At 48.3% G+C, this 27,072-nt stretch overlaps 6 protein-coding genes and 1 long non-coding RNA gene across 10 annotated transcripts; 3 read left to right on the plus strand and 4 right to left on the minus strand.

Annotated features, from left to right (window-relative positions):
• Positions 1 to 1,991, minus strand: LOC136185474 (rRNA N6-adenosine-methyltransferase ZCCHC4-like). Its single transcript, XM_065972618.1, has 10 exons — positions 1,904 to 1,991; positions 1,464 to 1,855; positions 1,314 to 1,405; positions 1,185 to 1,254; positions 834 to 1,136; positions 675 to 787; positions 496 to 623; positions 376 to 442; positions 223 to 324; positions 1 to 170 (listed from the first exon to the last, which is right to left on the minus strand). Exons 1-10 carry the CDS (start codon positions 1,971 to 1,973, stop codon positions 104 to 106), a joined length of 1,404 nt encoding a protein of 467 aa, XP_065828690.1. The 5' UTR covers positions 1,974 to 1,991; the 3' UTR covers positions 1 to 103.
• LOC136185473 (uncharacterized) lies at positions 1,991 to 6,150 on the plus strand. Of its 3 annotated transcripts, XM_065972617.1 has the most exons (24): positions 1,996 to 2,059; positions 2,109 to 2,151; positions 2,201 to 2,399; positions 2,450 to 2,538; positions 2,592 to 2,698; positions 2,753 to 2,939; positions 2,998 to 3,043; positions 3,099 to 3,216; positions 3,271 to 3,396; positions 3,459 to 3,524; positions 3,576 to 3,636; positions 3,685 to 3,782; positions 3,838 to 4,140; positions 4,200 to 4,301; positions 4,360 to 4,476; positions 4,527 to 4,621; positions 4,671 to 4,750; positions 4,801 to 4,880; positions 4,931 to 5,072; positions 5,133 to 5,254; positions 5,307 to 5,520; positions 5,571 to 5,712; positions 5,762 to 5,902; positions 5,959 to 6,150. In XM_065972617.1, the coding sequence occupies exons 2-21, from the start codon at positions 2,139 to 2,141 to the stop codon at positions 5,514 to 5,516; spliced, it is 2,361 nt and encodes a 786-aa protein (XP_065828689.1). In that variant the 5' UTR covers positions 1,996 to 2,059; positions 2,109 to 2,138; the 3' UTR covers positions 5,517 to 5,520; positions 5,571 to 5,712; positions 5,762 to 5,902; positions 5,959 to 6,150. The 3 variants fall into 3 exon arrangements, with proteins under 3 accessions (XP_065828687.1, XP_065828689.1, XP_065828688.1); XM_065972615.1 differs by having other exon boundaries at positions 1,991 to 2,057; positions 5,307 to 5,712; XM_065972616.1 differs by having other exon boundaries at positions 5,307 to 5,712; positions 5,762 to 5,888.
• Positions 5,914 to 10,814, minus strand: LOC136185472 (transient receptor potential cation channel subfamily A member 1-like). Its single transcript, XM_065972614.1, has 27 exons — positions 10,743 to 10,814; positions 10,575 to 10,683; positions 10,415 to 10,521; positions 10,235 to 10,345; positions 9,927 to 10,179; positions 9,765 to 9,874; positions 9,667 to 9,711; positions 9,489 to 9,616; positions 9,390 to 9,438; positions 9,148 to 9,339; positions 9,002 to 9,091; positions 8,873 to 8,955; positions 8,663 to 8,815; positions 8,491 to 8,611; positions 8,240 to 8,439; positions 8,109 to 8,193; positions 8,015 to 8,056; positions 7,892 to 7,960; positions 7,766 to 7,836; positions 7,474 to 7,717; positions 7,256 to 7,422; positions 7,143 to 7,203; positions 7,007 to 7,075; positions 6,747 to 6,947; positions 6,513 to 6,689; positions 6,358 to 6,461; positions 5,914 to 6,306 (listed from the first exon to the last, which is right to left on the minus strand). Exons 1-27 carry the CDS (start codon positions 10,773 to 10,775, stop codon positions 6,069 to 6,071), a joined length of 3,312 nt encoding a protein of 1,103 aa, XP_065828686.1. The 5' UTR covers positions 10,776 to 10,814; the 3' UTR covers positions 5,914 to 6,068.
• A 695-nt stretch (positions 10,815 to 11,509) lies between these two features.
• LOC136184403 (heat shock 70 kDa protein 12A-like) lies at positions 11,510 to 13,589 on the minus strand. The gene is made up of 3 exons (XM_065971292.1): positions 13,204 to 13,589; positions 12,905 to 13,126; positions 11,510 to 12,861 (listed from the first exon to the last, which is right to left on the minus strand). The coding sequence occupies exons 1-3, from the start codon at positions 13,507 to 13,509 to the stop codon at positions 11,632 to 11,634; spliced, it is 1,758 nt and encodes a 585-aa protein (XP_065827364.1). The 5' UTR covers positions 13,510 to 13,589; the 3' UTR covers positions 11,510 to 11,631.
• On the plus strand, positions 13,573 to 15,244 carry LOC136184406 (galactose mutarotase-like). Its single transcript, XM_065971295.1, has 8 exons — positions 13,573 to 13,798; positions 13,851 to 13,897; positions 13,952 to 14,106; positions 14,168 to 14,383; positions 14,449 to 14,533; positions 14,592 to 14,751; positions 14,803 to 14,977; positions 15,029 to 15,244. Exons 1-8 carry the CDS (start codon positions 13,650 to 13,652, stop codon positions 15,101 to 15,103), a joined length of 1,062 nt encoding a protein of 353 aa, XP_065827367.1. The 5' UTR covers positions 13,573 to 13,649; the 3' UTR covers positions 15,104 to 15,244.
• A 40-nt stretch (positions 15,245 to 15,284) lies between these two features.
• Positions 15,285 to 19,831, plus strand: LOC136184404 (uncharacterized). 2 transcript variants are annotated; one of them, XM_065971294.1, is made up of 5 exons: positions 15,285 to 15,546; positions 18,578 to 18,814; positions 18,889 to 19,086; positions 19,134 to 19,546; positions 19,600 to 19,831. In XM_065971294.1, exons 1-5 carry the CDS (start codon positions 15,297 to 15,299, stop codon positions 19,639 to 19,641), a joined length of 1,140 nt encoding a protein of 379 aa, XP_065827366.1. In that variant the 5' UTR covers positions 15,285 to 15,296; the 3' UTR covers positions 19,642 to 19,831. The 2 variants fall into 2 exon arrangements, with proteins under 2 accessions (XP_065827366.1, XP_065827365.1); XM_065971293.1 differs by having other exon boundaries at positions 19,134 to 19,829.
• Positions 19,832 to 24,183: 4,352 nt separating this feature from the next.
• Positions 24,184 to 26,323, minus strand: LOC136185511 (uncharacterized). Its single transcript, XR_010669554.1, has 4 exons — positions 26,058 to 26,323; positions 25,742 to 25,969; positions 24,522 to 25,680; positions 24,184 to 24,461 (listed from the first exon to the last, which is right to left on the minus strand). It is a non-coding gene; the product is annotated as an uncharacterized lncRNA (long non-coding RNA).
• Positions 26,324 to 27,072: the final 749 nt, after the last annotated feature.

Below are 27,072 nucleotides of genomic sequence, written 5' to 3' on the forward strand. Positions count from 1 at the left end.
ACTCACTATCAAAACAGTATCGTACGTACGTCAGGCGTGCGCATCCGATGGGGACGTCGTAGGACCATTTATTCACTTGATAGGCAAATATGTAGTAATTTAGCTACACGTTAACAACTGATGGCTCATTCCGTCGTTTTCCACTGGCTGGCTGCTCTTTACCTCGCTTTCTACATTCAAGGTGTATACACTACAGCTATACTGCATTTACTTTGCGATTACCTTTTCCTTTGTTTCCTTTTGAATAGGACGCCTATTCGGGGACAGTCTCGACGCTTGTGACTTACATCGCCGCAAACGTGACACCCCACTTTGACAGGGCCTCTGAAAGTCGGGGGAAATTATTGGCGGGGAAAAAAAGAGTGCGGTACTAACCCCTCCTCCGCCTCACAGGTATGTGACACCGGCATACACTTCAAACAAGACGGGCAATGAATCCAATCTAGTTACAAGGATTAATTAATTAGTTTATTAACCCGTTTCCGTATGTCAGACCTGGCTTGACACAAGTTGTGCAGAGGTTGCAATGTACGTACGTCCTCCCATCTTTCGAAGGGCACGCTTTACATTTCGTGCAATGTTTATTTTCCTGGCTAGAGTAGCGCTTGCACCGAGTACAAAATCTAAGAAATTAATTAATATCTCTTCACTAACTAATGAAATGAGATTGTTACCTATATCCTTCACTTGCTGGAAGCACGACCTTTTCGGCATTGACGCTCGTGAATAATCTCACGTGAGAACCTCGTTTTGAATTTCTACTTTTAGGATAATTTGAATAGCCAATCTATCAAAGCTGTTACAGCAAAATAAATGCATTTAGATCGTTTTACTTTGTAGTCTAGCATGTGCAGCGAGGGGCAAGCATCAAGTAGCTGCTTCTCCAGAAAATAGGGAAAAACCCAGAATAGTTCGCTATGTAATGCTTTTGGTCTGGCCATTGATTTGAGTTTGGCGAGAGTTGATGATATGGCTTCGGATAGGCCCCCAAAGGGAGGATCGAGAAAGAAGGCAATTTTTCCGCCTTTGGCAGATTTCAGAAATCTTTTAAAATTCGCTTCGCCCTTTGCTCCGTCAAAGAAATGACAGTTGAACAGATTGAATTCTTGGAAACTCAATTGGGGCCAAAACTGAGTCTAGAACAGAAATTTCAAAATTTTCATGGCAAAATTTTCACTACATACGTATCTGTAATCGAGATCAAGCAGAAAGCTCTGAAGCGGAGACTCTGATGCCACAACAGCTTCATGCACACTGATAAAAGAAAAAAGATTTGATTTAGGATTTCGGTAATATATCTCAAGGTGTATTACGTTGGGCAGCCGATGCAAAGAACGTGACTAAATTCAAGCTCGATCAACATGGAAAGAAAAAATTCGACCGATTCTTCATTAAACAGGTATTGCTAAAACACGAGACCAGCAAAAATTACATTACAAAATTTTAGGTCAACGGAATCTTACCGCATATGATTTATCGTCGTCACGTGGTGTCAATATTTGACTTGGGTAACGCAAACGGTTTTTCGAGATCATCTGCACTCGATCTTCGTGCTCAGCGTGTTCCTTTCGCTCTTTCTTCGGCAGAAGCGTTTCGCATTGGTGGCAATATCTAACGGCGTTTCCCTCTTCGGCTGACAAGTTTTCTAGTCGTTCTTCGTTCTCCGCGTGCGTTCTTCGTGGACGATGCAGCGCATTGATTTGACGGCGCAGCGCTTCCTTTTCAGGTCTCGTCGGTTCGTCGGCCCACTGGAAAAAGCTGCATCCGTCCGACTTTCGATCGCGATAGGCCGAACACGCGTAAAATTGACGGAGAGGCTTCGATTCGTAGTAGCGAGTAAAGAGCAGCGTAGGGCCTGGAAGAAGAGAAAGATAGAAGGCCCCTCTTTGCACTCGCAACCTACCGTGCGGACATTCCGGGTGATGCTCGGTACCTTCGATGCAAACGTCTACGCCTCGACTCGAAGGATACATCTAAGGTTATCCGGGACGTCCCAAACACCCGGACTTTTCGTGCTGAAGAACTTTCCTGCGTGCAAGAGCTTACCACTTGTCACTGTGTGAGCGTGTGTTGAAAGAATGACTTAGAGGACTATTTCTTTAGTGTAGGATCGCATCCGTGGCGCAGAGACACAGGCGATGAGCGCCTCGGGTTTGTCCTCGCATTTAGCGCCGTTTTATCATCATTTCGGCTTTCTTAGGTCGTATTCTCGGTGTTAGCGTTGTAGGCGATTTGACTCGACCGTCGAATGGGCGCGAATCGCCGCTATTCAGCAACGAACGCGTTTTGGGACTCGTTTTGGCCGACGACAAATGTCTCACGATTAAGCAGCTCAGAAGCGCTCTGCACGAGCAAGTAGACGAATTGCCCGCGTCGTTTCGTTTCGTAACGAGCCAAGGGTGCGTTCACGTGACGTCCCCCCAAGAAATATAATTCGATTTTCTTCTAGATGGCCTGTTAGCGCGAGACAAGAGGCGCTAATTAAAGCCGTGCACGTCGTGAATGAATCGGGTCTTGTTCGACTTCAAAAAACATTTGGTGAAAATTGGGTGTCCATGAGTGTATAGAAATTTTAATTACGATTTTATCAGTTCGACCTCGTATTGGCGTCCTCAGCGAAGACGGAAGCGCACTTGGTTTTCTGCTCATCGACACGACGGAATCAATCAAAGAACTGAGATTGGGTTTTGCTAAACAGGTTCAACAGTCCTTTTGTTGATTGCCTCGAACATTATTAATAGTGCCTTCTCAGGTCAAATCCTTTGCGAATTGGATTGGAGACGATTTCTTTTTTCTCGATCAGAATTGCTGGCCTGTAGCTCGCGAACAAGAACGCGATTTGACTGTGGCCGACGTTCTGATTGGTCAAACGGTGAAAATTCGCTCGGCGCGCTTGGCCGGAGATAGTCACATTGGAATCGATTGGATTCCCGGACTAAGTGAGCAGTGTAGAGTATCGTCCAAATGGCAATCGATTATATGCAATTGTCTATTTAGGTAATCCTCACGTGCACAAACGGGAGTCACCAGTGTTTGATAATAAGTTAATTTGCAATGTACTGACTGACGGAATATTTACTAGTCGTTTTGTGTCACAGAGTCAGTGATGATGGAGGAGATAAGCAGATACTCATAAGCTACGTAAGAAAAGAGGCGGCAAAATTTGCGCAAGACTTGAAGAGTGCGCTATGCACCTTGGGCTTTTCCGTCTATCTGGTAAAGCAATGACGTGTGGTGAAAAAATTTTTCTAATCGAATTAAATTTTTAAGGACGTGCACGAAATTAAACCAGGCATTGATTGGCAAGATTCCTTGAACGAGGGCGTGTCTACGTGTCAGGTTTTTGTTCCCCTAATAACTCCGTCTTATGGCGAGACGCAGTGGACAAACAGAGAGGTGACATGTCAATCGTGTGCTATTTAATTAATAACCAATTAATCTCTTGTTATTTTTTCTAGGTCAAACTTGCTGACGTTTTGGGGAAATATATTGTACCGGTTAATTTTCTGTCCGATTGGCCGCCCAGGAATGTTTATATTTGAAAATGTATTATGAAAATTATTTTCCTTTTTATTAGGTGTCTTGCTATTCAGTTTGCCACCACTCAGTTCATCCCTTGGCGTCTTCCAGGCAGTGGTAATAAAAAATTGATGCACAGAAGTCGAGAATGAATTTTATTCTTAGATGCTGACAAGTGCGTTTGGGATGAAGAGTCCCTGAAAAGAGTAGCCAAAGAAATTGGCGAAAAGGCACTAAACCGGATGACGTCAGAAGAAAAACCAGTAAGACATTACACATCTACACACTATTCTGAGGAGGCACCTTCCATTTTTGAAGGCTAGCCTGAAGAGATCTCCTTCGTCTGTGAAACCGCTTCTATTGATCTGCTGTCACACTGACCAGAAGGCGTTAGTAGATCACCTTGAAGCGGAATTACGACATGCTGGCTACGCCGTCTGGAATACGGCTGCTCTGTCTCGCACCGAAGCGTCGCATGCCCACAGTCATGCGAGAGCTGAGAAGTCCGTCAGTTTTTGTGTAGGAGTTGGAAAGGAGTTCTTGGCGAAAGTCGACGAAGCAGCGTGCGTCATTTTTGTTCTCTCCGCCTCGTTTGCTAAATCGATTGTGTGCCAGCAACAGGTAGGGAGAATGAGGCAGCCGGCGACACTTCGGTGGCCAATGGAAGTCGTTTGTTCTAGATCTATTATTGCGAACATAGAAAAAAGTTGGTAAAACTTCAGGCAGAGAAATTCGCTTTTCCGCCGTGGCTGAGCTTGCTGATAGGCACAAAAGGAATGATTGTGAGGAGAAAAGTGCTTTGGGGTGGGAGCGTACGGTATTCGACGCACGCTTTGATAGGATTCTTTGGGGATGAATTATGAGAAGATTCTCTGCGACGTTGTCAAGAGAGCTCTCGATCCCAATTTTGACTCCGAAGCGGAGGACGCGGAAAACGACGCTCAGCTTTCAAAAGATGTAACTTGGGAACGTGAGTACACACAATCATAGCATGCATCGTTATTTAGGTTGAGCTGTTGAAGAAGGAATTGGCATTTGAACAAATGGTCTACATATCAGGCGGTGTTATTTTCTTCAACTCAAAATCCTCTGAAATTTGCCGGTAAATAGACGGAAAAAATATGCAGCTTTACAATCGAGTATTAATTAAGGTTTATTGGCGAGCATCTGGCTAAAAACCCGGAAATGTACCTAGTAACAGGTGGCTTTCACGGCGTCGGCGAAACAATCGGTTAGTAAGGGTGGGGGACGGGTTGGTACTCAACTTAGAAGTTTTCTTAGGCAAAAGTTTTGCCGCACAAAGAACCAAACTCGGTCTTCCTAGCGGAGTAATACACGTTCTTCCTGAAAGGGATGACCAGGTAGCAGAGCACATGTACTTTATGCAACTTGCATATGCAGTGTCTTATAGGATTTTTCTGCTAAAGCAAAGCAAAACGACGACGGTTCCTTTCTAATTCTTCCCTATGGCAAAACGTTGTTCTGCGGGACGAGCGTGAGACAGAGAGAACGGCTCATATCACGCGTTCTTAGGACGTGCATATTAGTCGAAGGCAACGGATATCCTTAGTGTGCAATGTGCAAAATTTTAGAAGTTTTTGAATGTTTCGCAGGTGGGCCTGGTGCCGCGCACGAGGCGGAAGAGTTTGCTTGGAACGATCATACAGTCATTCCGGTTCAAGTGACTGGAGGAGCTGCGGGCGGAAGCTTTGGAGTGCCGTCGAACATATTCCAAGTACAGTACCGCTGTGAGACGCAGCATGCGAAGATGTCATGTGTTTGTTAAGGTTCCGCCTGGGGTTTCGGATGATGATTGGCTTGTGCTGAGTGATGAAAATGCAAGCTGCGATCGCATTGGGCTAGCTGTTGCTTCCGTGGTGAACAGTCTAATGACGATCGAAGACAAAACCAACGGCCTGCGTAATTGGTCTGATTCTGCTGAAAATGCACGTTCGCCGGCTAGCACGCTTAGTGTAAGAAGCACTCAGGACATGTGATTAGGTACTGCTGTTTTTCAGGTGCATATTTGCATTTATTGTGTTGACCCTAAGAGGGAGGGGTATAGGCGCGACTCACAACGATGGCAGAATTAGCCAAGACTCATTTTTCGGCTTTTCAAAGCAAACACGATCACATCGTTATTGATTAGGCAAGGACCAGATCCTCCTCTGAGAGTTCGAACAGAAGAGGACGGTCAGATAGATAATTCACGTTTGCATTATGGGTGATCTTTTTTGTGTAGTTCCGAAAGAACCGCAGGGCCTGTGAAGCGGATCTACTCGTTAAGAATGCTTGTTCTATAGCACACGTGTGATGAAGCCGCATAGCTTTCGTCGCTTCTGTCTGCAGCTACGCGTTTCGTTCTAGAAGTGAGCAACTACAGGCACGTTCGAATAGGTTATTCAATTGTGCTTTGTAATCGTTGAAATGGTCATCTAGATCAGATATCTACACGCAAGTGCAATCGGAGACGACCATTTAAAGCGGAGGTGCGAATCAAAAAATCCAGCGGTGAGCAGCGGTACGTCGCGCAGCGTTAATCCCGTTGCCTAATTGGCGTCTGGCTCTTCTTTGATTGGCACCCGAAGTCGAGCCTTGTCCGTTTCGTCAAAAATCGATTCGCTAACTGTTCGTTTCATGGACTCCGTAGCGCTGATCGATTCTCTATCGCGCGTTGACAGGAGGACGCTTGTGTCGTGAAGCGATCCTCGCGTCTCTCTCTGCTTGATCATTTTCTCTTTCATCCACTCAATCGTATCAGCCATTTGATCGATTTTTGCTTGTTGCCTTCAGATGCAATTGATAGGAAGAAAAGCGAGCGAGTGATTGCATTCTTACATTTTCAAAAGCTTTCTCAACTCTGTCCGGTTTTCAGCGTCTTCAGCCCTCAATTTTCCTCTCGCCTCGTCGCGTAAATCACTTACTTCAAGTCTCTTCCAAAACTGGAAAGACGAATATATGAGATTTTACTTTCCGCCAGTGAAGCTTCTTACTCTGCTCTTCCAACTTGTGCTCTTCTGTTCTAACGAGCTTGGCTCTTTTTCGTAGCGTCGTCGAAGCCATTCTGGAGTCTTTTCTTGAATTGCAATGTAATCCTCAATTTGCATAATATAGCTTTTCAACGTCGCCCTTTTCCTTATATAATCAATGTCTCCCACAGCCAGACCAATCTGTGGAAAACCACGAATAGCTCTTGCTCAAATCATGTACAGTATTATTACTACTACCAAAAGGTTTTGCACTAAGACTGCCATAATAAGGACGCAGAATACGTAGAGTAGGGCCAGCCAGGCGTAGTTTTGAAGAGGAACATCTTTACCCTTTGCGTCCGTTGGGAGAAACACATTGAAGAATTCCAGTTCTCCTGCCATTATGGAAAAAACTCGTAAGAAAGCGAGCGGAGTTTCCTTGAACGACGGATAGACGTTCTAAAACGCGAAAATAAAATGCTTATTTAATCAATTTTCTAAATCTGCTGTTACTGTACTTGTTCAGCGGTCAGGGCATAAAATGAAAAGGCAAAAGCAAACGTAAAGAGCAATATCAGCAAGGAAACCTTGCAAGGCAAAAAAGCAATGGTAGCGAGAAAGTGACTTTTGCAAAGTACATGTATCGGCATATACCTGAAGTAGCCTCTTGAACATTTTATAAATCATAACCACAAAAAGTCCAAAATACGGAACTCTGCGTAGAAAGACTGACTATATCTCATTTGATATTTCAGGAGTGTCCTTACCGCCTGAGGAGAAGGACAAAATTCAGCCAACCACAAAACACCGCTACTGCTCCCGCAACCCAGTTTGGATTATCGTCAGGTTCGTTGATTGGTATTAGAAATAGTAATGTAGTGATGACAAGTAGCAGTCTCAGAGCGAAGAACGATCGAAAGAGAGACCAAATCGACTATCGAATATTATCCGTAGAACAGGGAACCAAATACAGGTACTTTTTTACTTGAGGCTTCCTTTTCACGGAAGTTTGAACTATTGTCGATGCTAGCCATGATAGTAGAAGCAGGCCCAGAATTGAGGCTAAGACTATAAGGCTCCAGCGCATGGCAGTGACGTGAGCCCAGCTTGATTCGGTTTGATTCTCCCTGTGTGATGGGTGCATTTCAGTAACATAGACGCTGAGTAGAACGACGTAGACAACGAAGAACAGTGCAGCGGGAAGAGTAAACCACAGACCAAAATTGACCCTGTTCATAAAAATTACAATTTGGAAAGAAAATCTTTGGCGTACAAACCATTTATGGTTGAGTATAGCTGTGCAGACAGGATGTGAAAGGCACTCTGTGGCTTCCAGGTCACACATTGTCTTCGATATATAGAGCGAAGTTTAAAGTTATAGCCATTCGCGGAAACAGTCTGACCTTGAGAGATTGTATGCTAGATCGGTTGGTCGTTGCGTTGCCTTGCAAAAGGCGAAAATCGTAGCTTTCCTGAACAGAAACTAGTACTTAGCAAATTCAAAGGAGAGCCTAATGCAAACGAACGATGAAGCGATCTTTCTTTGCATAGCATCGATTTAAAAATTTCTACAGAAATAATGCGGGTACAGAGAACACAGACAGTGCGCTCATTTGTTACCAAGGCTACTGCTGGCATTTTTTCGACCATCAGCTGAATCTGACGTTCTTCTGTCTTTCCCGTATCCCGCAAGAACACGCTCCACCTTTTAAGGATCGTTATATAGTGTCACGTCGAAGAACAGAACGCACAATTCGCTATTAGCAAACTCTGCTGCAGCGTCGCTGTTTCCACGCTGCAGTGCAACGTCTAGGGCGTTGCGCTGGGATTTGTTGAGCTTTCCAATTTGATAGTCAGGAGGAAAACCATTTCTCGCATGTTTTAATCTTCTCAAAAGAAACGCCACAGTGTCTGCTCGGTTTCCTTCGACTGCAAGATGGAGGGGAGTATCCTAGCGACTCAAAATATTTGCGTCGATTGAGTCTTCAGAGTAGTGCTTTACCCCGTTTGAATCTTCCAAGTTGATGTTCTCAATTGGGGCTCCACTGTCAACTAAGGCGCGACACGTTTCTACGTCTCCCGAAGCAGCAGCGTAATGCAAAGGGGTTCTATCTCGAACGTCCCTAAATTGGTAACACTGGCGAAAGAGCGAGTACTCGACGTATTCGATCTACCTGTAAAATTTAGCTCCTTTATGAATGAGGGCTCTTGCTATTGGGTAGCTTCCAGATGCTGCGGCTTTGTGAAGAGCCGTTTGTCCTTCGCAGTCGATTGCGTTAACGTCACATCGCTCCATGAGCCGTCTACTTGATCGCAGCCAACCGTTCCTACGACGAGGGGAAGAGAACGTGTAGGTCTGTTATTTACGATAAAGTTTATTGTACTCAGCTGCCAAATGGAGAGGAGTTTCTTTGCTTATGCTTTTGGAATTAGGATTTGCTCCTCTTTCGAGTAACCTTACTATGTCCTGGACAGGAGTTTGTATAATATGTAGAAAAAATGGCCGTTAGAACCTTATGATAGCCACCCATTGATGCACAATGCAGTGGTGTGTGACCATTTTGATCTCCTTTGTTCAGTACGCCAATGACTTTTGTGTCATACTTTAAGAGTGTTGATCAATACGGATTGGTTTAATTGAGAGCTAAAACACCAATACCTCCAAAAGCGATTCTAGAGCTTGAAAATTTCCCACTGCACTGTGCACAATGGTGCACCCCGAATTGTTCGTAATCTCCAAATCGACATGAGGCGATTTCATTATTGCGTCAATTGCTTCACTGCTGTCGTATCTGGCGGCTAACATTAGAGGTGTGTTGCCCAATTCGTCTTTATCGTTGATGTCGACTTCCTGAAAGAGACAACTCTTAAGAACGGAGATGTACGCACGCCTCTATATACTTTCGTGAGCAAGAAAACGATGAGCGGTGCCTTGTTTGCTTTTGCTGCCCTAGCATGCAGTAACTGACATTCGAAGTAGCAAGAACGCTTTAATCCTACCGATGCATCAAACTTCTTCCCTTCTTGTCTCTCTGTCCAAGAACGGCCGGATTTGAATTTTCCAAAACTGTCAGCATTTCAACACTTCCGCAATCGGCTGCTAGGTGAACAGCTGCATCTCCTCCTGCCTGCAGGGCGCTGCATTAGAAAAATGCAGGTCATTCTTGACGTCACTCACGCTTTTCCTTGTCACATCAGATATGCGGCAGAGGCACTGTACAGCCTAAGTTAGAACAGGAGATACGATTGATCAATGACACTCTCTCTGACTCAAACCTGGACATTTCTGCTTTCAACAGCTAAGTGCAAAAGCGATGAACCATTTTTGTCTGCAGAGTAAATAACATCTGGCCAGCTTTTGTGGCGGTTTAAGCCAAATGTCATCGCTGAAGTTTATACAAATGCATTGATCTGTCACGAAATCGGCAATTTTCTTACCCCAATCTAACATTAGCTGCAACGTCTTTTCTGAACCGCGTAGGGCAGCACTGCTAATTGGAGTGTGGTGATTTGAATGGGCGCGAGTCAATAATAACTGGCTTCCCAACTGCCCGTCAAAATGATTTGAATCCTTTTGAAGCTCTCTCAATTCTTTGCTCCAATGCTCAATTGCTTCGGTGCTGCAAACGCTTGCTTCTATTTTCTCCGCGAGAGCCAAAGCTCGATCGTCATCTACAACTTCACTTAGCAGCTGCATGGGAAGAATTAGCTTCGAAAAATCGACATGCGTCTTTTCCCCCGCTCACAAGAAGTGCTGCCATTCCGGGAAGATTCCTCTCAGCTGCAATGTGAAGGACGGTCTCGTTGTCTTCGGCGGTGCAGGTAGCCAAGCGAGATTGCCAAGCGCGAAGTAAGTACTACGAATCGAAAGGAACGCCTCCACTGAATGGGTTCGATCCTCCCACTCCTATCCGAGTTACGTTTACCGAAACAACTGAGAGTGTTCCATTCGCTACTGCGTAGTGAAGAAGTGGTAAAGACGATTTGTCACCTTGGAGATCCTCCTTGAGCCTAAGGAGATCTCTTTGGGCTTCTGTAGAACGTCAATATCAACTTCAGATAGGAGACGGCTTTAGAAGGCGTTACCCTTGCGCCGATGGAAAGATGACGTCTTCTCCGACTTCTCCTCTAGAGCTCGCTCTACCTCTACGGTTACATCGAGTGCTCGTTGTGAATGGAGACGCTGGCGCGGGTTCTAAACGTCAGGGGCATTTGCAACGTGCACATCGTTTATAAAACGCCACCGTGACAGACCTTGCGAAGCTCAAAGAGATTTCGCTGTGACATGCGAACGTTCGTCTTCCTTGGCTCTGTAGCTTTGTCACGTGATTCTCTCCCTGCGTTGCGTCATTCTGGGTATACCGTACACCCTGCCTACACACGATGACGGCATGACTTCAATCTCAAAAATCCTTGATGTGTTTTGAAAGCGTAATTTGGTAATTTTCCGCTGTATACAGTATATGTATCTATTTTCGAGAAATGCAAAAAAAGCCCGACAGCGATAAATTTTCAGATTTTTGGTGATTGCCCTACAATAAAATATCGCTAATAAACGTGTCCGAATTTGGCAAAAATTCGACGCTTTTTAAAAATCATTAATTCAATTAACATATTAGATTTAATTAATTTGGTAGTGTAGGATGAAAGAGCAAAGAAAGAGATTTCTAACAGTATACAACTTGCCTTACTTGCTCAGAAATATCAAGATCCGTATCACATGTTTATGTCTGAAAGTACATGTCACTGACCCTTGCTCGAATATTTGAACCAGCTGAAACTTTGGTGATTAATCTCTAAGAGAACGAGGAAGAAGCTAAGCCTAAATCGGTTGGGATCTACAGCCTGTAAGCCACCGGAAAGACTCTAGAGGCCTTGGGGAGATGTTATTACCCAATCGTGTGGGCAAAAACGTCTATTTGAGTACCCACGAATTTTTAATTCATGTTGTGGACGGAAAAGCCGCTGAAAAGGACCGCAGGTCAGAACAATAGGCGATAGATTTTTAAAGTTCTTGACCGTGCATACGCAGAGTGCATATATGTATAAAGTGAGTGCACTCAAGTTCAATTTGAGGATCTTAAAAGGGACTCAATTTGCTTCTTAGAAATGTAGGCATAACGTCCCAAATTGATGCAAGCCACTACAAAAAATCTAAGAGTACTCTCCTCTTAGCCATGTTTCCACTAGACATATCTTCAGACCTGACGACGACTTCCGTAGCTCCAAATTGCATAAATACCTTAATAACTCTGTTTTTGCCTTTAGCCGTGTTCGGCATAGGTAGTTTCATGACAGCGGCTTTCTTAACGCCCTCATCAGTAGTATAGCGAGGATTGACGTCGTCAGACGTGCATATGATGACTTTGACTTCTATTGAGTCGGGACACAAGGGAGAAAAGGTGTTCACTATCTCCTGCCCTATTTCAATTTCAGTGTTTTTTCTGACAAAAACAGTGAAGGTAAAGGCGCACTTTGCCACACCGTCGTCTCCATAGGTAAGCTGTGACTCGGGATCAACACCGCGACGAAAATCTCGGCTGCTTTCCACTCCGTAGGTGTACTTGACCCGACGGCTAAGAAAGACTAGGGGATCATGTCCAAACAGCACCGAACCCATTACAACAGAAAGAGACGGTTCGCGTGCAGCAATCACGCGAAGACCGAATGATTTCTCGAAGGCCTCTTTCAGGTAGTCTTGAAGCAGTCTGCACGTGGCAAAGCCACCGACTAAGATCATGAATTTGATATTTGAAATCTTTTCGAGGAGATGCTTGAGATGAGCAAGAATGTTAGCAAATACTGGCTCAAATAACTTTCGGACTTCCGGGAAATTGATTGTTAATTTTCCGTGGGAGAATTTCACGTTGGCATTGTTGAATCGATTGATGCTGTCCTTTACGGACTTTCCTTCGCTGATCATGAATCCGTAAAAATCAAACGGCAGTTCAACGAAGAGCTTCCCGTTTTGTTCTGCGCAACGCTTTGCTGACTCAAATTTATTTGACATTAGATCTACCCAATCGCCTTGGTGCTCACGGCGGAACTTGTCGATGGAAGCCTGGCCGAAAACGCGAACTAACAGATCAACGAAATTTTTATCTACATACGTTCCGCCCCAGGCACCTCCTGTGGCGTGATGCAGCTCTCTGATCAGATCATCCTGCTGAACCTCATGAACAGCAACATCGACTGTTCCACCTCCCAGATCAGCTAAGAGATACCTCGTGCCGGACTCGTATGCAACACTCGTGTTCTCTGTTTCATGAACGGCACTCGACATGAGATGAATTGCCTTGCAATATACTGCAGCTGCTTCGGGTTCCAACGAAATTACAAGACGTTCAGGATGGAAAAGAGACGTGAGGCCTCCCTATAAAAAACATCTAATAAACGCAATCAGTAGAGCCTTTTACCTCATATGCAGCTTCCCTCATGATCTGCTTAGCCCCGTCATCCCAGATAGCAGGAACGGTGATGACCCACTTAACATGCTGTGGATCAACGTCGTACATGGAGCAACTGCTAATTTGATCAATGGCGGCATCTTTGAAATGGCCAAGTGAAAAAGCAAAAACCGTTTTAAGAGGAATTTCCTTTCCGTTGGCAGCAATAGCCATTGAAGAACGAGAAAGATGCTAGAGAGTGGCAAGGGTAACAACAAAAGTAGCCAATGAAAGTCTAACGAGCAGAAAGTCTAACGAACAGATTCTACCTTGGTCTGGTGAAGGCTCATTTTGAATCGACTGAAATACATCCACTGCTTCTGGCCCTCTTCATCTAGCTCTATATTATAGTAATGCAGTGCCTTATGACCGAACGAGTGAAAGCTGCCGTCGGGTTTTAGAAGGAGAGCAGTAGGAACTTTTCCCGGTGTGGGGCAGCCAGCAATGGGACTGTGGCCATCTACTTCGCGAATGGCTTGGATAGCGTACTTCTCGTCAGTGAAGGACATGGCGTAGCCGCTGTAGGTGGTCCCTACGTCGATTGCGACGACTAAGAACCGCGCTTCGTCGGCCATTTTTTCCCGAAGAAATTTGGGGTGGAGCACTTTCCGTTTCGTTAGCGCACGCGCTTCACTCGCTCTGAGTTTTCGAACGGCTCGTGTACACTACGCTGTGCTGAACGCACTCTTGACTTCATACGTTCAAGTTTGATTGGATGATGACGACTACTGTCGTGAAATCGACGTTTGGCATGCTTCCTGATGGAAAGGAAGTCGCTCTTTATACTTTCGAGAGCGCGAGTGGCTTTCAGTTTAGCGTCAGCGCTTTAGGAGCTGCCATAGTTTCCGTTTTCTGCCCAAGTCGGTTAGTTCTTCTAGTCGATCACGTGATGTACTAGTAGCGTGCAAAATCACAGGAAGAGTGCAACAAGCGACATCGTGCTCGGTTTCGACGATCTGTCCGGTAATCCCTTTGAACAACTAAGAGCATAATAAGTTGAACTAATTGTACCGGTAGGTTACCTAAATCAAACGCCCTACCTTGGAGTGACGGTTGGGCGTGTTGCCAATCGCATTGCTAATGGCCGGTTTACCCTCGACGGCAACGAGATAGTGCTAGCTCAAAACAACGGAAAGAATCATCTCCACGGAGGCGTAATCGGATTTGACAAAGTGATGTCATATTCTCGCATGAATTAAACCTAAGCGATTAATTAGTTATTAAAACGTTTAGAAACTTTGGTCAAGTAAGGCCAATGAGGCTGAAGGCTGCGTGACGTTTACGTACAGAAGCGAAGATGGAGAAGAAGGCTATCCAGGGCAGCTTGACTGCACGGTGAAATTCTCTTTGGCAAAAGGAAATGGCATCCGAATTCAGTACAGCGCGACTACAACCAAAGCGACGCCTATCAATTTATCTAATCATTCCTATTTTAATTTGGGGGGTCAGGTATTGCAATAGTGGATATTAATTAGGCTACGGTATTTTGCCATTATTTAAAATTTTCCTCCTAGGCATCGGGGTCAGTTTTGGATGATCATGTAGTTGAAATCTTGGCATCTCGCTATACGCCAGTTGACGATACTGCAATTCCAACAGGTGATCTCTACGAGATACTAGTACTACTTCTCCATGTGTAACAAACTGGAGGTTTTAGGAGAAATTGCAAATGTTGAGGGGTCACCGTTTGATTTCAGAAAGCCTGCATCTATAGGAAGTCGTATTGAGTCGACACCAGACCGGCGAGGTTACGATCACAATTATGTGCTGAGCGTTCCAAAGGATGCCATGCACGGAACGTTGCAGCTCATTTCTAGGTACTGTATGTCCCTCAGATGGGAAAAAATTTAATTTCTGTCTTGGAAAAGCGTTTTTCATTCCGGAACTGAAAGAAAGATGGAAGTATTTTCTACGCAGCCTGGCATGCAACTCTACACGGGAAACTTTCTCGATGGGTCAGTGATTGGCAAAGGCAAACATGCGTATCAAAGACACGAAGGGTTCTGCATGGAGACGCAGAATTTCCCTGACGCTGTCAATCAGGTAACCGTCTTTTCTCTAGAATCTCTGCGTTTAGCGGAAATTTTTCCGTAGGAAGCTTTTCCATCTTGTGTCCTAAGGCCATCACAAACGTATTGCCATGAAACTGTGTACCAATTTTCTTGGTGAAAGCATGCCTGTCTTCTATTTTCTTAATTTTTGCGCGTTAAGAGCGGCTGAGCAAGCTGGCTGAGCGGTAGCCTCGTACCCAGGCCCTTTCTCCGGTTGCTTGGGTACGAGGCTAGCTGAGTAGCCGGCTGATGATGCGAATTTTTGGAAGGTGCGCGCGTTAGATAACTGCGACCCTTGGTTTTCCGCTGCCATGGCTGCGCCTGCTGTACTTCCGCGCCGTTATTTGTGGGAATGGAAAGATCCTAATGACGTTAGTCGGCTGTGGAAGCCGTTCAGTATCGAGCTGAACGAAGAGCTCGAAGCAGGCTCCTCCGCGGGAGAACTCAAGTTCGAAATCGCCGGGTCGCCTTACATTGCCCACTTTTCACGATCGCCAATGATACAAATCAACGAAGCGACAAAGTACAAGAGGGAAATAAGGCGCAGAGAAGGCAACTTCGGTAGGTTCGGGCCAAGTACAGAGTAGAGCACGGATCCTTGGTATACTAGAGAATGATGGCCCACTCCCGTACACAAGCATGTCTTCAAATGCAGAGAAAATTATGAAATACAATACGTCAGAAAAGCGCCTAATTAGAAAAACATTTAAAATTATGTAGATATGTACAGTATGTAGGTAGGACTGAGCTGTAGGGGCTAAGGGCAGTGATGACTACGTGAATATGTGGCAACATAAAATTAAAATTTATGACGTCACACTATGTAATGAACTCGCGTACGGAAAGCGGTGGGAGGCTCTGCATGATGGCAACACGGTGAACACCGGGCCATCATTCTCTAGTGATTGTGACGTCAGAGCGTGACAATCAAAACCGTCGTTTCGCCTTCTAAGCGCATTTATAAAACGGAAAATACCACCGAACAATTTGTTACGGGGGTTTCTAAGCATTTTATCCGTTTATGGAGCCGACCACCGCAGTTGTACGGGGTGGCAAACGCAGTTTGCGAGCCCGTATAACGGCGAGGGAGGCTCTCTCAAACGTGATGTTAGGCGCCGGAAGTGTATGTTTGTCTGTCTTTCTGTCTGTCTGTCTGTCTGTCGGTGACGCTATTGTGACGTCACATAGGAAAAACCCTTTGTAAAGCACATGCGTGACATAGGGCCTAAAACGGTGACGGCAGGACGGAGTTTCAAACACGCATGCGTCGTAGTTAGGGTTACTCCCCGCCTTCGAATGTTCTCCGAAAGCGCTGAATTTACCCTATCTAGCCCCTGACAAGTGCATTTTCTCTGGCGAAAATGCAAAAATATCACAATGCTTCACTGAAACAAACACGCATCGAGCGGGGGCCCTCGTACGAATAGTATCGTCTACAAGTTCTATTTTTGTCGCCCAGCTTCCCCCAAAACGACAGTAGTGTAAATAAAAAGCAGTATTCTTTGGCTTTGACGCTAAAAGAAAGCTGTTTTTACTTATCGTATTTTAGCAAAATTCGAAACACCGTGGGTCGTTAGGCGCGATTGAGGCGCGACTCAGCTATTTTTCAAGCGCGTTTACAAATCCCTACGCTCTCGTAAATTTTAGAAGCTATTTATAGAGAAAACGTGCGGTTCCTAGTGCGTTCGGCAGTCCTAAAACTTTCAAACCGCTTTTTCTCGATTGACGTCCCCCTCAACTAAAATGACGTCAGGGCTAAAATCAAAGCTTATTCATTGAAGCTTTGATGTGCGTAATCTCAAGCTTAGACAATTCGAACTCGTCTTAGCCGAGCCCTTTTTCTTTCACAAGGTCTCCATGGAACGTTAACTATTTACTTCATTAGCTGATTTAAGGCGCGTGCGCGACAAGGTGTGCGTCATTGGCTCTCCGCCCATTGTCACGTACAAGCACTCGTACATGCGCATTTGAAACTCCGTCCTGCCAACGGTGACCCGAAAAAGGCGATTAACGGCGCGAATAAAGCGTTTTTTCTTTCATAAACGGAAAAAATGCTTAGAAACCCCTGTTTCCAATTGATCTGTGCTATTTTCCGTATTATAAATGCGCTGAGAAACCGAAACGACAGTTTTGATTGTCACGCTCTGACGTCACAATCAAAAGTATCCACTCATGTACAGTATGTGGGTGGGTATGTACGCGTGTACGGGTAACAAGAAATATGACCCGTACACATGCATAGGTCTTCTTGAAATACAGAGCACATTATCAAATACAGTACGTCAGAAAAGCGCCTAATTAGGAAAACATTGCAATCATGCAAGTATTTACACTATGTAGGTAGGACTGAGCTGTAGTAGCTAACGGCTGTAATAACCGCGTGAATATGTGACAACATAAAAAATTATTACGTCACACTATGTTATGCACTCGCGTACGATAAGCGGTGGGAGGCTCTGCATGATGGCAACACGGTGAACACCGGGCCATCATTCTCTAGTCAATAAAAAAACGCTTTATTCGCGCCGTAAATCGCCTTTTTCGGGTCACCGTTTTGGGCCCCATTTCGCGCATGCGCTTTACAAAGTAAGGGTCTTTCCTATGTGACGTCACAATACTGTACCGAAATACAGACAGACGGACATACAGACACTTCCGGCCCTAAGATCACGTTTGAGAGAGCCTCCCTCTGCCGTTATACGGGCTCCACCCGTACAACTACGGTGGTCGGCTCCATAAGGGATTAGAAACGCAGTACATTGTGTACGTGCCACGGTTACGCCCCCTCGCCCGCTTGTGACCTCACTCAGATAGCGCCCGATTTCTCCGAGCTCGAAGACTCCCCAGCCTTTGGAGCAGCTTGGGAAGGTTTCGAAATGCCTAAGTAAGGCTTCCGATAGTCGTTTTCAGCAAACTATGCCTTTCCCAACGATGATTTTGGCCGGTTTCTTTCCATCACGCGATCTACGTGACTTTGTGCGATTTTCACGACGATTCTATACGTTTTCAGAACCCCAAAGTACATTCACATTGCAGACTATAGACGTCAAAGTGCAGCTGTCTCACCCAAGATCATCTGCGATTCCCGATCGTCAAAATCGAGGCCATTTTCTAGCACGCTTCACTTCTAGCAGGTCACAATGGTCGCGATTATGACTGTCGGAGATCACAGATGATCTTGGGTACGACAGTAACACTTTGACGTCTATAGTCTACAATGTGAATGTACTTTGGGGATCTGAAAACGTGTGGCTACAATCGTCATGAAAATCGCACAAAGTCACGCCGTTCATTGCGTGATGGAAAGAAACGAGCCAAAATCCTCGTTGGGAAAGCATCGCTTGCAAAAAACGACTATCGGAAGCATTAATTAGGTATTTCGAAACCTTCTCAAGCTGCTCCAAAGGCTGGGGAGCCTTCGAGCTCGAAGAAATCGGGCGCTATCTGAGTGAGGTCACAAGCCGGCGAGGGGGCGTAACAGTGGCACGGATAAGACGTCACAATGTACAGCGTTTCTAATCCCCTATACTCTACTATCCGTGGGGCCATGTTGTCCTGTGGAGACCAACCTAATTTTGCACTGGCTGCGTAGATCATTCGCGAATTTGTACGCAATGGCAGTGGGTCGACGACACTCGCTTCTGGATCGATTACGATTCGAATATAAGTGCAATGCTGACAGAAGCGTTGTCCAGCGCTGTTTCTCTTGTTTCTTTTCGTCTTGATCAGACGGGAGCCGAGTACAACGTCAATTTGAAGGAAAATCGCCAAATCAACAAAGCATCTAATTTCAGGCGAGAAATCCGATGCATTCCAGTCTACAGACGAGGTAGATACATAATCGATTGAACGATCTTCAATTCTTAAGAATACACGATATATTCTATTTTCACTGATCATCAGGTTACAGCTGGGAATACCAAGATGATGAAGGAATCTTTGTTCCTTACGTGTCCGACGCTCAGGACGACCTCGAAGAGGCTTATCAGAAGAAAGAAGCGTCTGTCACTCTCAAGATATTCAAACGGAAGTACGACATTGATTTGAACAAAATGGTTCAAACAAGAAGAGCGTTTAACACAAAGAGGAAAATACAGAGAGGTAAGCAAAAGTCTTTACCCGAAGAAATCTTTCATTTCATTGCATAGTTATTATCTTGGATGGAATTCATGAACCGGGCAAGATTCCTTCACCTGTTCCGGCGTCTCCTTTTTCACCTAACTCGCCACGCCAGGGCTTTCCTCCTTACCAAGGCGATTCTGCTGTCACTGAGCTTCTCACCCGACTCAGTCTCAACGAATACGTGCCGACATTTGCTCGCGAGAAGATCGCTATGTCTGACACGCATCTTCTGACTGACGTTGATCTCGAGAAAATGTGTATTCCTCTCGGTCATCGCAAGCGTCTTCTATCTGCTTTTAGCGAAGCTAAAATGGAAGATACAATTCCAAATGAATTCTATTGTCCGATTACTATGGAAGTCATGACTGATCCTGTGTTGGCTGCTGATGGCTTTTCCTATGAGCGCTTAGCCATTGAGCACTGGCTTCAGACGAGACATGTGAGTCCAATGACAAATGATCCACTGCAGAATGCAACACTTACTCCAAACAGGCAGCTGAAAAAACTCATAGACGATCGCATGGCGTCATGTAAGCATTGAGAGGGGAGTGATATGTACTTTGCATGTAATCTTTTGCATTTTTAATTAACTTGTGTAGTCTTTATCATTTTTGGGATAGACTTCTTCTTTTAGTATTAACGCATTGCTTAAATACGTTTTTGCACTTGGAAGGGAGGCGAGCATTCTTCAAAGGATGTGGCTCAAATTTTTACGAGGTGCACGTGTTGACAACAACACGGATATGAGATGAGAAAATTTCCGGAAGGTTTATTATAAAATTGATATTTGGATTTGAGTTACGTCAAAGCTACGGTTAGCTATCAAAAGGGTCTTTCTCTGTCGTCGAGCGAATATAAAACGTAAAGTTGAAGAGATGAATATGTCGGGCATAGGAATCAATAATAAATAATAGATCTAGCCTATACCGTATGTTCTTTCACCATCTAAGGCATTGGCTTGCAAAATAATTATTTCCCAGGAAAAGAGTGAAAAGGATTGATCAAGGCGGAGATCGATGTGATATCAGGTCGGGGGTTTAACCCCGCGAACACACACTGGTTGGTCCTAAGTGCGGTGTCAAAGAACAACCTCTATTGCCAACGTCTCTTTATGAGGGCCCTTGACCCCACCCATAAGGTATGCATTCCTTATGACCACAAATTGAATGTTAGGTCCAGACATCCCTCCCCCTTAGCTAAAGTTTGTCTCCCCAAAGTTTACTACCGCTAAATGCTCACAAGACACAACGGACCAAAAACATGAAAACACCTAAGAAACGCCAACACCAAAAGACTTTAGGCTAACTCTCTCTTTCAAGGGTCTTACTTCGCCGAGCGCGACCCTTCCGGCTGTGCTTTACCTGGAATTCGTATCCCTGTAACGCCGCCCCGCTGTACAGCTTCGCATTCTTATCCTTCATGAGGAGTCGAGCCACCTGAACGGATGAAGCACCGTCCGTCTCCACGGTAAAGGTTCTTCTATACAGATAAAGCTTTAGCTTGTTAATACACCATACGAATGCCCAACATTCCTTTTCAATCGTAGCATATTTCTCCTCTCGGGGTTGCAACTTCTTGCTGATGTAGACAATCAGGTGACGGATTCCACTTTCATCAAATCCGCTGTCACAAGCGTCTGTACATACGACAAACGGCTTCGTGAAGTCGGAGCTTAGGAGCACTGGCGGTGAAGTCTAACCCCCCCCCCCCCCCCCCCCCCCTCCCCTTTCGGTTAGACGCGGTTGATATCTAAGCTAAGGGAGTTGGACAGCAGGTAAGGCGCGTACTCCTCATTGTGCGATTAGCTTTTCGCGCAGGAAAGAGAGAGAACTGTTGGAGCAATTTTTCTTTGATTTTTTCGTCGCGTGCGTCATGGATTAACAATAGTTACTGTCATCGGGGATGCTTACGCGCAGCCAGTCGCAGGAACGGCTTCCCGCCACCTCGGCATCCGTCGCTTCGTCGAAGCCGTTTCCGACGGCACCGATCGCAACCTCGATGACCGCGTCGATTTCGACGGCGACGGCTACTCCCACGCAGCCATCGGCCGCAGCGACACAGGCCTCGGATCAGATTTCGCAGGCCTCCGGTCTGCTTTCACAACCCCAGCAGCCGGAGGTGGTGCTACAAACAACGGATGAGCAACGGGTCTTGCTTTGCGCGTTCCTTTAATCGGTCGTGCAACAGTATCCTTCCTTAGCGGGTTGTTGGCCCTCGGTCGGGCTCAGGCGGCGGCAGGCTCTTGCCCGGGGTCGGGGAGAGGCCAGCAACAGCTTCAGCTGGGTGGAAGATTAGCGTCCGGAGTTGGTTTGCGTTCTTACGGTGGGAACTCGGCGCGCTTTGCTTAGATGTTTAGCAAAGCGTTGATCCCCGCAGCCTCGGTTCAGCCACCGCCACCGGGCAGCCGGCGACAGGTGTTTCCAAGACGACATCGTCGGCCCTGCCAGTGTCGTCGGCAAGTCACGTGGCGCTGGGAGGCGGGCCAGCAGCAGCGGATCATGTGGTCGCAGGAGGCGGGCCAACGGCGACACTGTGGACTTTTCCGGCGTGGAATTCTCCTTCGGGGTGGATGGATCTTTCCCCGCCGGCAAAGAAGGCTTGCTCTCCGCCGTTTTTTATGGAAGAGGCTCTCCCGCCTGTGCCGAGAAAGGCGTAGACAAGATCCTGGCGGGCGAGTTTATTGATTTCTCGGAATTGCTTCCTAACAATATTGAACTGATGCGCCAAGACGGCGAGAGAGATTGGTAGGCGGGCTGGTACGCGGCGTGGTCGCCAACACGGCGGTTGACATCGCTTCTATCGTGGATACAGGCGTACGTGGCATATGCTGCGGTAGTGTTGTCGGAGAACCCGGATCGCTTGACGCAGCTGATGGCGTACGTACGGGTAAGTGTACAAGAGGCCCAGCGGCTCGGGGGCACCGGGTGGCGAACTTATGACCACCAGTTTTGAATGCAGGCTGGAGCGTACTCTCTTCTAAAGAGTGGAGGCGGACCACGCAACGGAGGAGTGCGCTCTGGCCCGGGCGGTCAACGTGGTCTACCGCGCCCCCAAGGCAAAGCCGCCAATGGCGAAAAAAGAAGCTTCCTCGAAGGTCTGCCGCCTGTTCAATTTCGGCAGGGAGGGCTGCACATACGGAGCGGACTGCTTGTTCCTTTACAAGTGCGCCAAATGCGGTGGTAACGGCCATAAGGCGAGAACCTGCAAGCTGCCAACAGCGGCTCACGCCCACGGGCAGTGAGCGGCAGCGGTAGAAGAGCGGCAACACCGCGTTTGTTTTTTCTTCTGTTGGGTTGCGTTTCAAGCCGGAGATAGCATTGTGTTGCGCTGTGCGATTGTCGTGTGCTCGGGGGTTTGGTAGATTTCTGCGTGTGCGGAAACCCCGTTAACTTGCCTGTTGTTGTGTTGCCCGTTATGGAAGTTTTGGGGTCAATTTAAGCACCGTGTGAATAATCCGTTCTGTGCGTAGACGAGTGTGGCATGCGTAACGGGCACTGGTTCTCTTACATTGGCTGAAGGCCCTTGAGGCCGCCAGCACGATTGCGTCATGAACGTGTGCGGAATGGCCTGATTCGTCGTCATCTTTGGTACGCGTGGAAGCATGGCGTGAAGCGCTGGCGGAGCACCCAGATGAAGAGTTCGGGCGATACATCGTGACGGGCTTAGCCCATGGCTTCAGGATTGGCTACGAGAGCTCTCGTGTGCACGGGGCAAGTCTTCCTCGCAACATGCAATCGACGAGGGGGCACCCGGACGTTGTACAACGATACCTGGATGAGGAGAAGGTGTTGGGCACCCTACACGGCCCGGTGGAGCACTTCAGCGCGATGCACGTGAGTACCTTTGGCGTCATCCCAAAGTCGGGCGGCGGCTCATCGTGGATCGGTCAGCGCCGCGCGGTCAAAGTGTTAACAATGGCATTTCCCCAGCGGCCTGTTTTGTTGAGTATATATGCGGCTCGATGAGGCGGTGCGTCGCTGCGTGCAACTGGGAACAGGAACGTCGTTGGTCAAGCTAGACGTGAAGACCGCCTATCGCATTGTGCCGGTTCACCCGACAGATCGCCATCTATTGGGCGTCGCGTAGAAAGAAGAGGTGTTCGTGGACACGGCGTTGCCGTTTGGTCTCCTATCCGCCACAATTATATTAATATTTGGCAGTGGCCGACGCTTTGCTGTGGGTGATGTTGCAGCGGGGTGTCCAGGAAGGTGTCCAGTATTTTTGGGGCTCTCCAAACAGCGAGGCGGGAGAGCGCAACCGCAGTGGACACTAGGGACATGCGAGAAGCTGGAAGTACCAGTAGCGGTGCAAAAGCTGAAGGGTCCTAGTACCTGCCTAACCTTTCTCGGTTTGGAGCTTGACACCAAAACGCAGGAGATCCGGATGCCAGAGGAGAAGTTGGAGAGGGTGCGGGGCCTCATCCGCCGATGACATGCGCGCAAGAAATGCACCAGGAGAGAGCTCCTCTTCCTTGTCGGACTGCTACAGAACGCGGCGTCGGCGATTCTGGCAGGGCAAACGCTCGTTCGTAGGCTAATTGATTTGTCAATGGTGCGGCCGAAGATGCACCACGTTGTGCGGCTCAATGCGGCAGCGCTAGCCGACCTGCTATGGTAGGCGGCATTTCTCCAAAAAGACTGGACAGCTCGACGGCGTTTTTGAAATCAGAAAATTCGACGGTGGTGGCGGCGGTTACCTCGGGTTTAAGCCGAGGTGCGTCACTGATGCCGCTGATGAGTTGCATGCAGTGTGTGAAAGCGACTTTTGCCTTCTCGCTGCGAGCGCGTCACCTTCCTGGTGTCCTAAACGTGGCGGCGGATGGGTTGTCAAGGAATCGTCCCCTGCCTGAAATGCGTCGGCTCTCTCCGCAGATGGCGCCTGGAATGTTCCGGGTCCCGTCAGAGATGTGGACGTTGCTGGAGCCCAGCAAGATCAGCTTTCCGTCGCAGGACTGGAGAGCGCGGTTTCGGGCTACGCTGCACTTGGAATCGCCGCCTCCACTCGCCGCGCCTATCGCTCCGGCAAGACCCAGTTTGCCCGCTATTGTCGGCAGCTGGGGTTAGCGCCGATGCCCGCCTCGGAACGATTACTTTCGTTGTTCTGCGCGTCCCTAGCAAATGAAGGCAAAGCGTGCAGCACGATTAAATCGTACCTCGCGGGCGTACGCCATTGGCTTTGCGGGCTAGGGGACCCCTTTGTCGCAGCACATCCGCGGCTAGACTTCGGTGTTGCGGGGTGTTAAGCGGCACCAGGGTGGCCTGCTGCCAGACCAACGTCTCCCAATTACGCCGACGTTGTTGAGCCTCCTTCGCAATTCCTGGGAGCGTGCAGGCGATTTGTGGCATACGCATATGCTATAGGAAACAAGCTGTTGCGCCTTCTTCGGTTTTCTCATGTTGGGAGAGTTTACGTACGGTCGATGGCGTATTTGACCCGTCACGCCATTTGCAGGCGGCGGACATCTCGGTCGACGATTGGGAGGCGCCGTCTTTGGTGCGCATTCATCAAAACAATCAAAGACGGACCTATTTCGAAAGGGTGTGGACGTTACATTGAGCGCACGGACACCGATTTATGCCCGGTTGGAGAGCTCCTTCCTACGGGATTAATCGCGGGCGGACGCCAGGTCGTTGATCGGGTCATTGCAGCACGCCTCCTCCGTGGTTCCGTTTGTTCGCCGGTTAATCGACGCATCGAAGGACCGGCGGCTGCTCTCGCAATGAGTGCGACTCAATGCCGAGGCTAAAGCAGACCTGCAACGGTGGGGCGTCTTCTTGGAGCGCTGGAACGGAAGAGGGTTCTTCTCTACGCAGGCGGCGGCGCCCCGGTTTTTAGTGAGGAGCGACGCGTCCGGCTCGTGGGGCTACGGGGCGGCCTGGGCGTCGCACTAGTTTCGGTGGCCGTGGTCGGAGCAGTGAGCGCCGCTAAAGGAGCTGCTTCCAGTCCTGCTGGCGGCGGCGCTGTGGGGCCGTTACTGATCGGGCGCACCCGTGTTGCTCGAGTCCGACAACACGGTGGTGGTAGCCGCCGTGAGCTCGGGTTCCAGCAGAGACGCGACGCTCATGCCCTAACTGCGAACGCTGCAGTTCTTCGCGGGGCATTTTGGTTTTGCGTGGAAAGCCAGGCACATCCCCGGGGCGCAAAACACCCTCGCGGACGGGCTTTCACGTAACGTCTCACAGCGGGCGCTCAGAGATATCTCCCGCAGCTCGATCGAGAGCCGACGCCGATCCCGACGCATATGCTGGAGCTGGTACAGCAACCAATGCCGTGCTGGAGCGCACCGCGGTGGAGGGAGCTCTTTCTCGCTACGCTGCGCATGGTGTCGCCGACTCTACCCGGCGATCATACGCCTCCGGACAGCGCCAGTTTGCACGATTCTGTGCCCGAGTAGGATTGCGTGGTTTTCCGGCGTCGGAGCGCGTGCTCTCATTGTTCTTTGCGGCCCTAGCAAGGCAAGGATTACGATATGTCACAATAAAAACGTACCTGGCGGCTGCCGTTCGTAACGCGCAGGTTGTGGCAAGCTGGGGCGACCCTCTGGCGGCTTCCCTGCCGATGCTCGATCTCGTCCTAAGCGGCATTAAGCGCGTGCAGGGGCAACCGGCAGCGGATCCCCGTCTCCCCATCACACCTGGGATCCTGCGGCAGCTGCGCGCGGTTTGGGGCGAGACGGCGCATTGCTGGGACTCAGCGATACTGTGGGCGGCGTGCACGGTCGCGTTTTTCGGTTTCCTGCGCGCGGGCGAGTTCACGGTAGACTCGGCAGCGGCGCTCGACCCGGAGCGCCATCGCTCGTCGGGCGACGTGTCGATGGGCTGGCTCGCGAACCCATCGTTCGTGAAGCTACAAATCAAGCAATCTAAAACGGATTTGTTCAGGTATGGCGTTTCGATCTTGCTGGGTCGGACACGCGCGGATTTGTGCCCGTCGAAGCTTTACTGGCATACCTGGCACGTTGGGGACGGTCCGCTGTTCCGATTCGAGAGCGGACAGACGCTGTCGCGAGCGGCGCTCGTCGTTGAATTGCGGAGGGCGTTGACGGCAGCGGGCGTTGACGCTACAAGCTTTGCGGGATCGACGCGGAAAAGACGGCAGCAGCGCGAGGTCTTAACGATTCGACCATCCGTACACTCGGGCGCTGGAAGAGCGCGGCGTATACGCGCTACATCCGCCTACAACCACAGCAACTGGCTCAGTACAGTCGCGATTTGGCGGCGTGAGCGACGTTCGCGCAGGCGAGGCGCGCGCTAGCGATAATCGTCGCGTTCTTTTTGTCTTTGTTTCGTGGGTTCGGCGCAGCATGAGCGCCGGGGTTGCGCGATCGCGCGATTGCGAACGTTATCGAGTTACCTGGGGAAGTTGCGGTTTTCTCACGGCAGGCGTGAACAGGTAAAGCATGTGAAGAGTGACCCGTCTTGGGGGTGTCGCGATAGCGTGGGTGATGCTATCGCGACTGATTGGGGGGCTTGATTCGGCGTAACACGAATCTATCCGACGGGGTCAGCGGCGATCCTGGTCGGTGGCGGCCCCCTTGCGCGCGTTAGGCCCAAGCCCTGAGTCACTCAGGTAAGATCTATCAACGGTGGTTACGCCCACCAGGTCACGCGCGTATGGCCTGGCTTGCGAGGCTAATAATGAGATCTTTTGGGAGCTGTGTTGAGGTAGGGCGGATCGATGCAGATGCGCACTTTTCCGGGTTTTCCACAGCGACAAACAAATTCACACAATCCGTCGGTGTGGTAACGGGAGCAATAATACCTAGTTCGACCAATCGTTGCAATTCGGCGGTAACTGCGGCTTGACTTGCAATCGGTATGCGTCGAGTCGGAATAACTCTGGGAGTGACATTGTCCTTGAGATGAATTTTGTACGGTATTCTGCAGGAATAGCACCGTGTCCTTGAAAGACATCAGCAAACGGCTTTAGCGAAGAATCGTTGAGAAGCGACGAATGTGTAGACGT

This window comes from Oscarella lobularis, chromosome 3 (assembly GCF_947507565.1).
Source record: "Oscarella lobularis chromosome 3, ooOscLobu1.1, whole genome shotgun sequence".
NCBI lineage: Eukaryota > Metazoa > Porifera > Homoscleromorpha > Homosclerophorida > Oscarellidae > Oscarella > Oscarella lobularis.

What these genes read in the sequence shown, in the direction of transcription:
- LOC136184403 (XM_065971292.1), bottom strand. Translation starts at nt 13,509, where the DNA reads ATGGCCGACGAAGCGCGGTTCTTAGTCGTCGCAATCGACGTAGGGACC. An exon ending in TGAGCCTTCACCAGACCAAG is followed by an intron (nt 13,127 to 13,203) that starts GTAGAATCTGTT and finishes GCCACTCTCTAG; the next exon opens with CATCTTTCTCGTTCTTCAAT. An exon ending in TGAGGGAAGCTGCATATGAG is followed by an intron (nt 12,862 to 12,904) that starts GTAAAAGGCTCT and finishes TGTTTTTTATAG; the next exon opens with GGAGGCCTCACGTCTCTTTT.
- LOC136185472 (XM_065972614.1), bottom strand. Translation starts at nt 10,775, where the DNA reads ATGTCACAGCGAAATCTCTTTGAGCTTCGCAAG. An exon ending in GAGTTTGCTAATAGCGAATT is followed by an intron (nt 8,194 to 8,239) that starts GTGCGTTCTGTT and finishes GATCCTTAAAAG; the next exon opens with GTGGAGCGTGTTCTTGCGGG. An exon ending in CAAAGAAAGATCGCTTCATC is followed by an intron (nt 7,961 to 8,014) that starts GTTCGTTTGCAT and finishes GTTTCTGTTCAG; the next exon opens with GAAAGCTACGATTTTCGCCT.
- LOC136184406 (XM_065971295.1), top strand. Translation starts at nt 13,650, where the DNA reads ATGATGACGACTACTGTCGTGAAATCGACGTTTGGCATGCTTCCTGAT. An exon ending in TCCGTTTTCTGCCCAAGTCG is followed by an intron (nt 13,799 to 13,850) that starts GTTAGTTCTTCT and finishes GCAAAATCACAG; the next exon opens with GAAGAGTGCAACAAGCGACA. An exon ending in CGATACTGCAATTCCAACAG is followed by an intron (nt 14,534 to 14,591) that starts GTGATCTCTACG and finishes TGGAGGTTTTAG; the next exon opens with GAGAAATTGCAAATGTTGAG.
- LOC136184404 (XM_065971293.1), top strand. Translation starts at nt 15,297, where the DNA reads ATGGCTGCGCCTGCTGTACTTCCGCGCCGTTATTTGTGGGAATGGAAA. An exon ending in GCGCAGAGAAGGCAACTTCG is followed by an intron (nt 15,547 to 18,577) that starts GTAGGTTCGGGC and finishes CTGGCTGCGTAG; the next exon opens with ATCATTCGCGAATTTGTACG. An exon ending in AAAGAGGAAAATACAGAGAG is followed by an intron (nt 19,087 to 19,133) that starts GTAAGCAAAAGT and finishes TTCATTGCATAG; the next exon opens with TTATTATCTTGGATGGAATT.
- LOC136185473 (XM_065972615.1), top strand. An exon ending in TGGGCTTTTCCGTCTATCTG is followed by an intron (nt 3,217 to 3,270) that starts GTAAAGCAATGA and finishes TAAATTTTTAAG; the next exon opens with GACGTGCACGAAATTAAACC. An exon ending in CGATTGTGTGCCAGCAACAG is followed by an intron (nt 4,141 to 4,199) that starts GTAGGGAGAATG and finishes CGTTTGTTCTAG; the next exon opens with ATCTATTATTGCGAACATAG.
- LOC136185474 (XM_065972618.1), bottom strand. Translation starts at nt 1,973, where the DNA reads ATGTATCCTTCGAGTCGAGGCGTAGACGTTTGCATCGAAGGTACCGAG. An exon ending in TGCACATGCTAGACTACAAA is followed by an intron (nt 788 to 833) that starts GTAAAACGATCT and finishes CAGCTTTGATAG; the next exon opens with ATTGGCTATTCAAATTATCC. An exon ending in ACCTGTGAGGCGGAGGAGGG is followed by an intron (nt 325 to 375) that starts GTTAGTACCGCA and finishes CCCGACTTTCAG; the next exon opens with AGGCCCTGTCAAAGTGGGGT.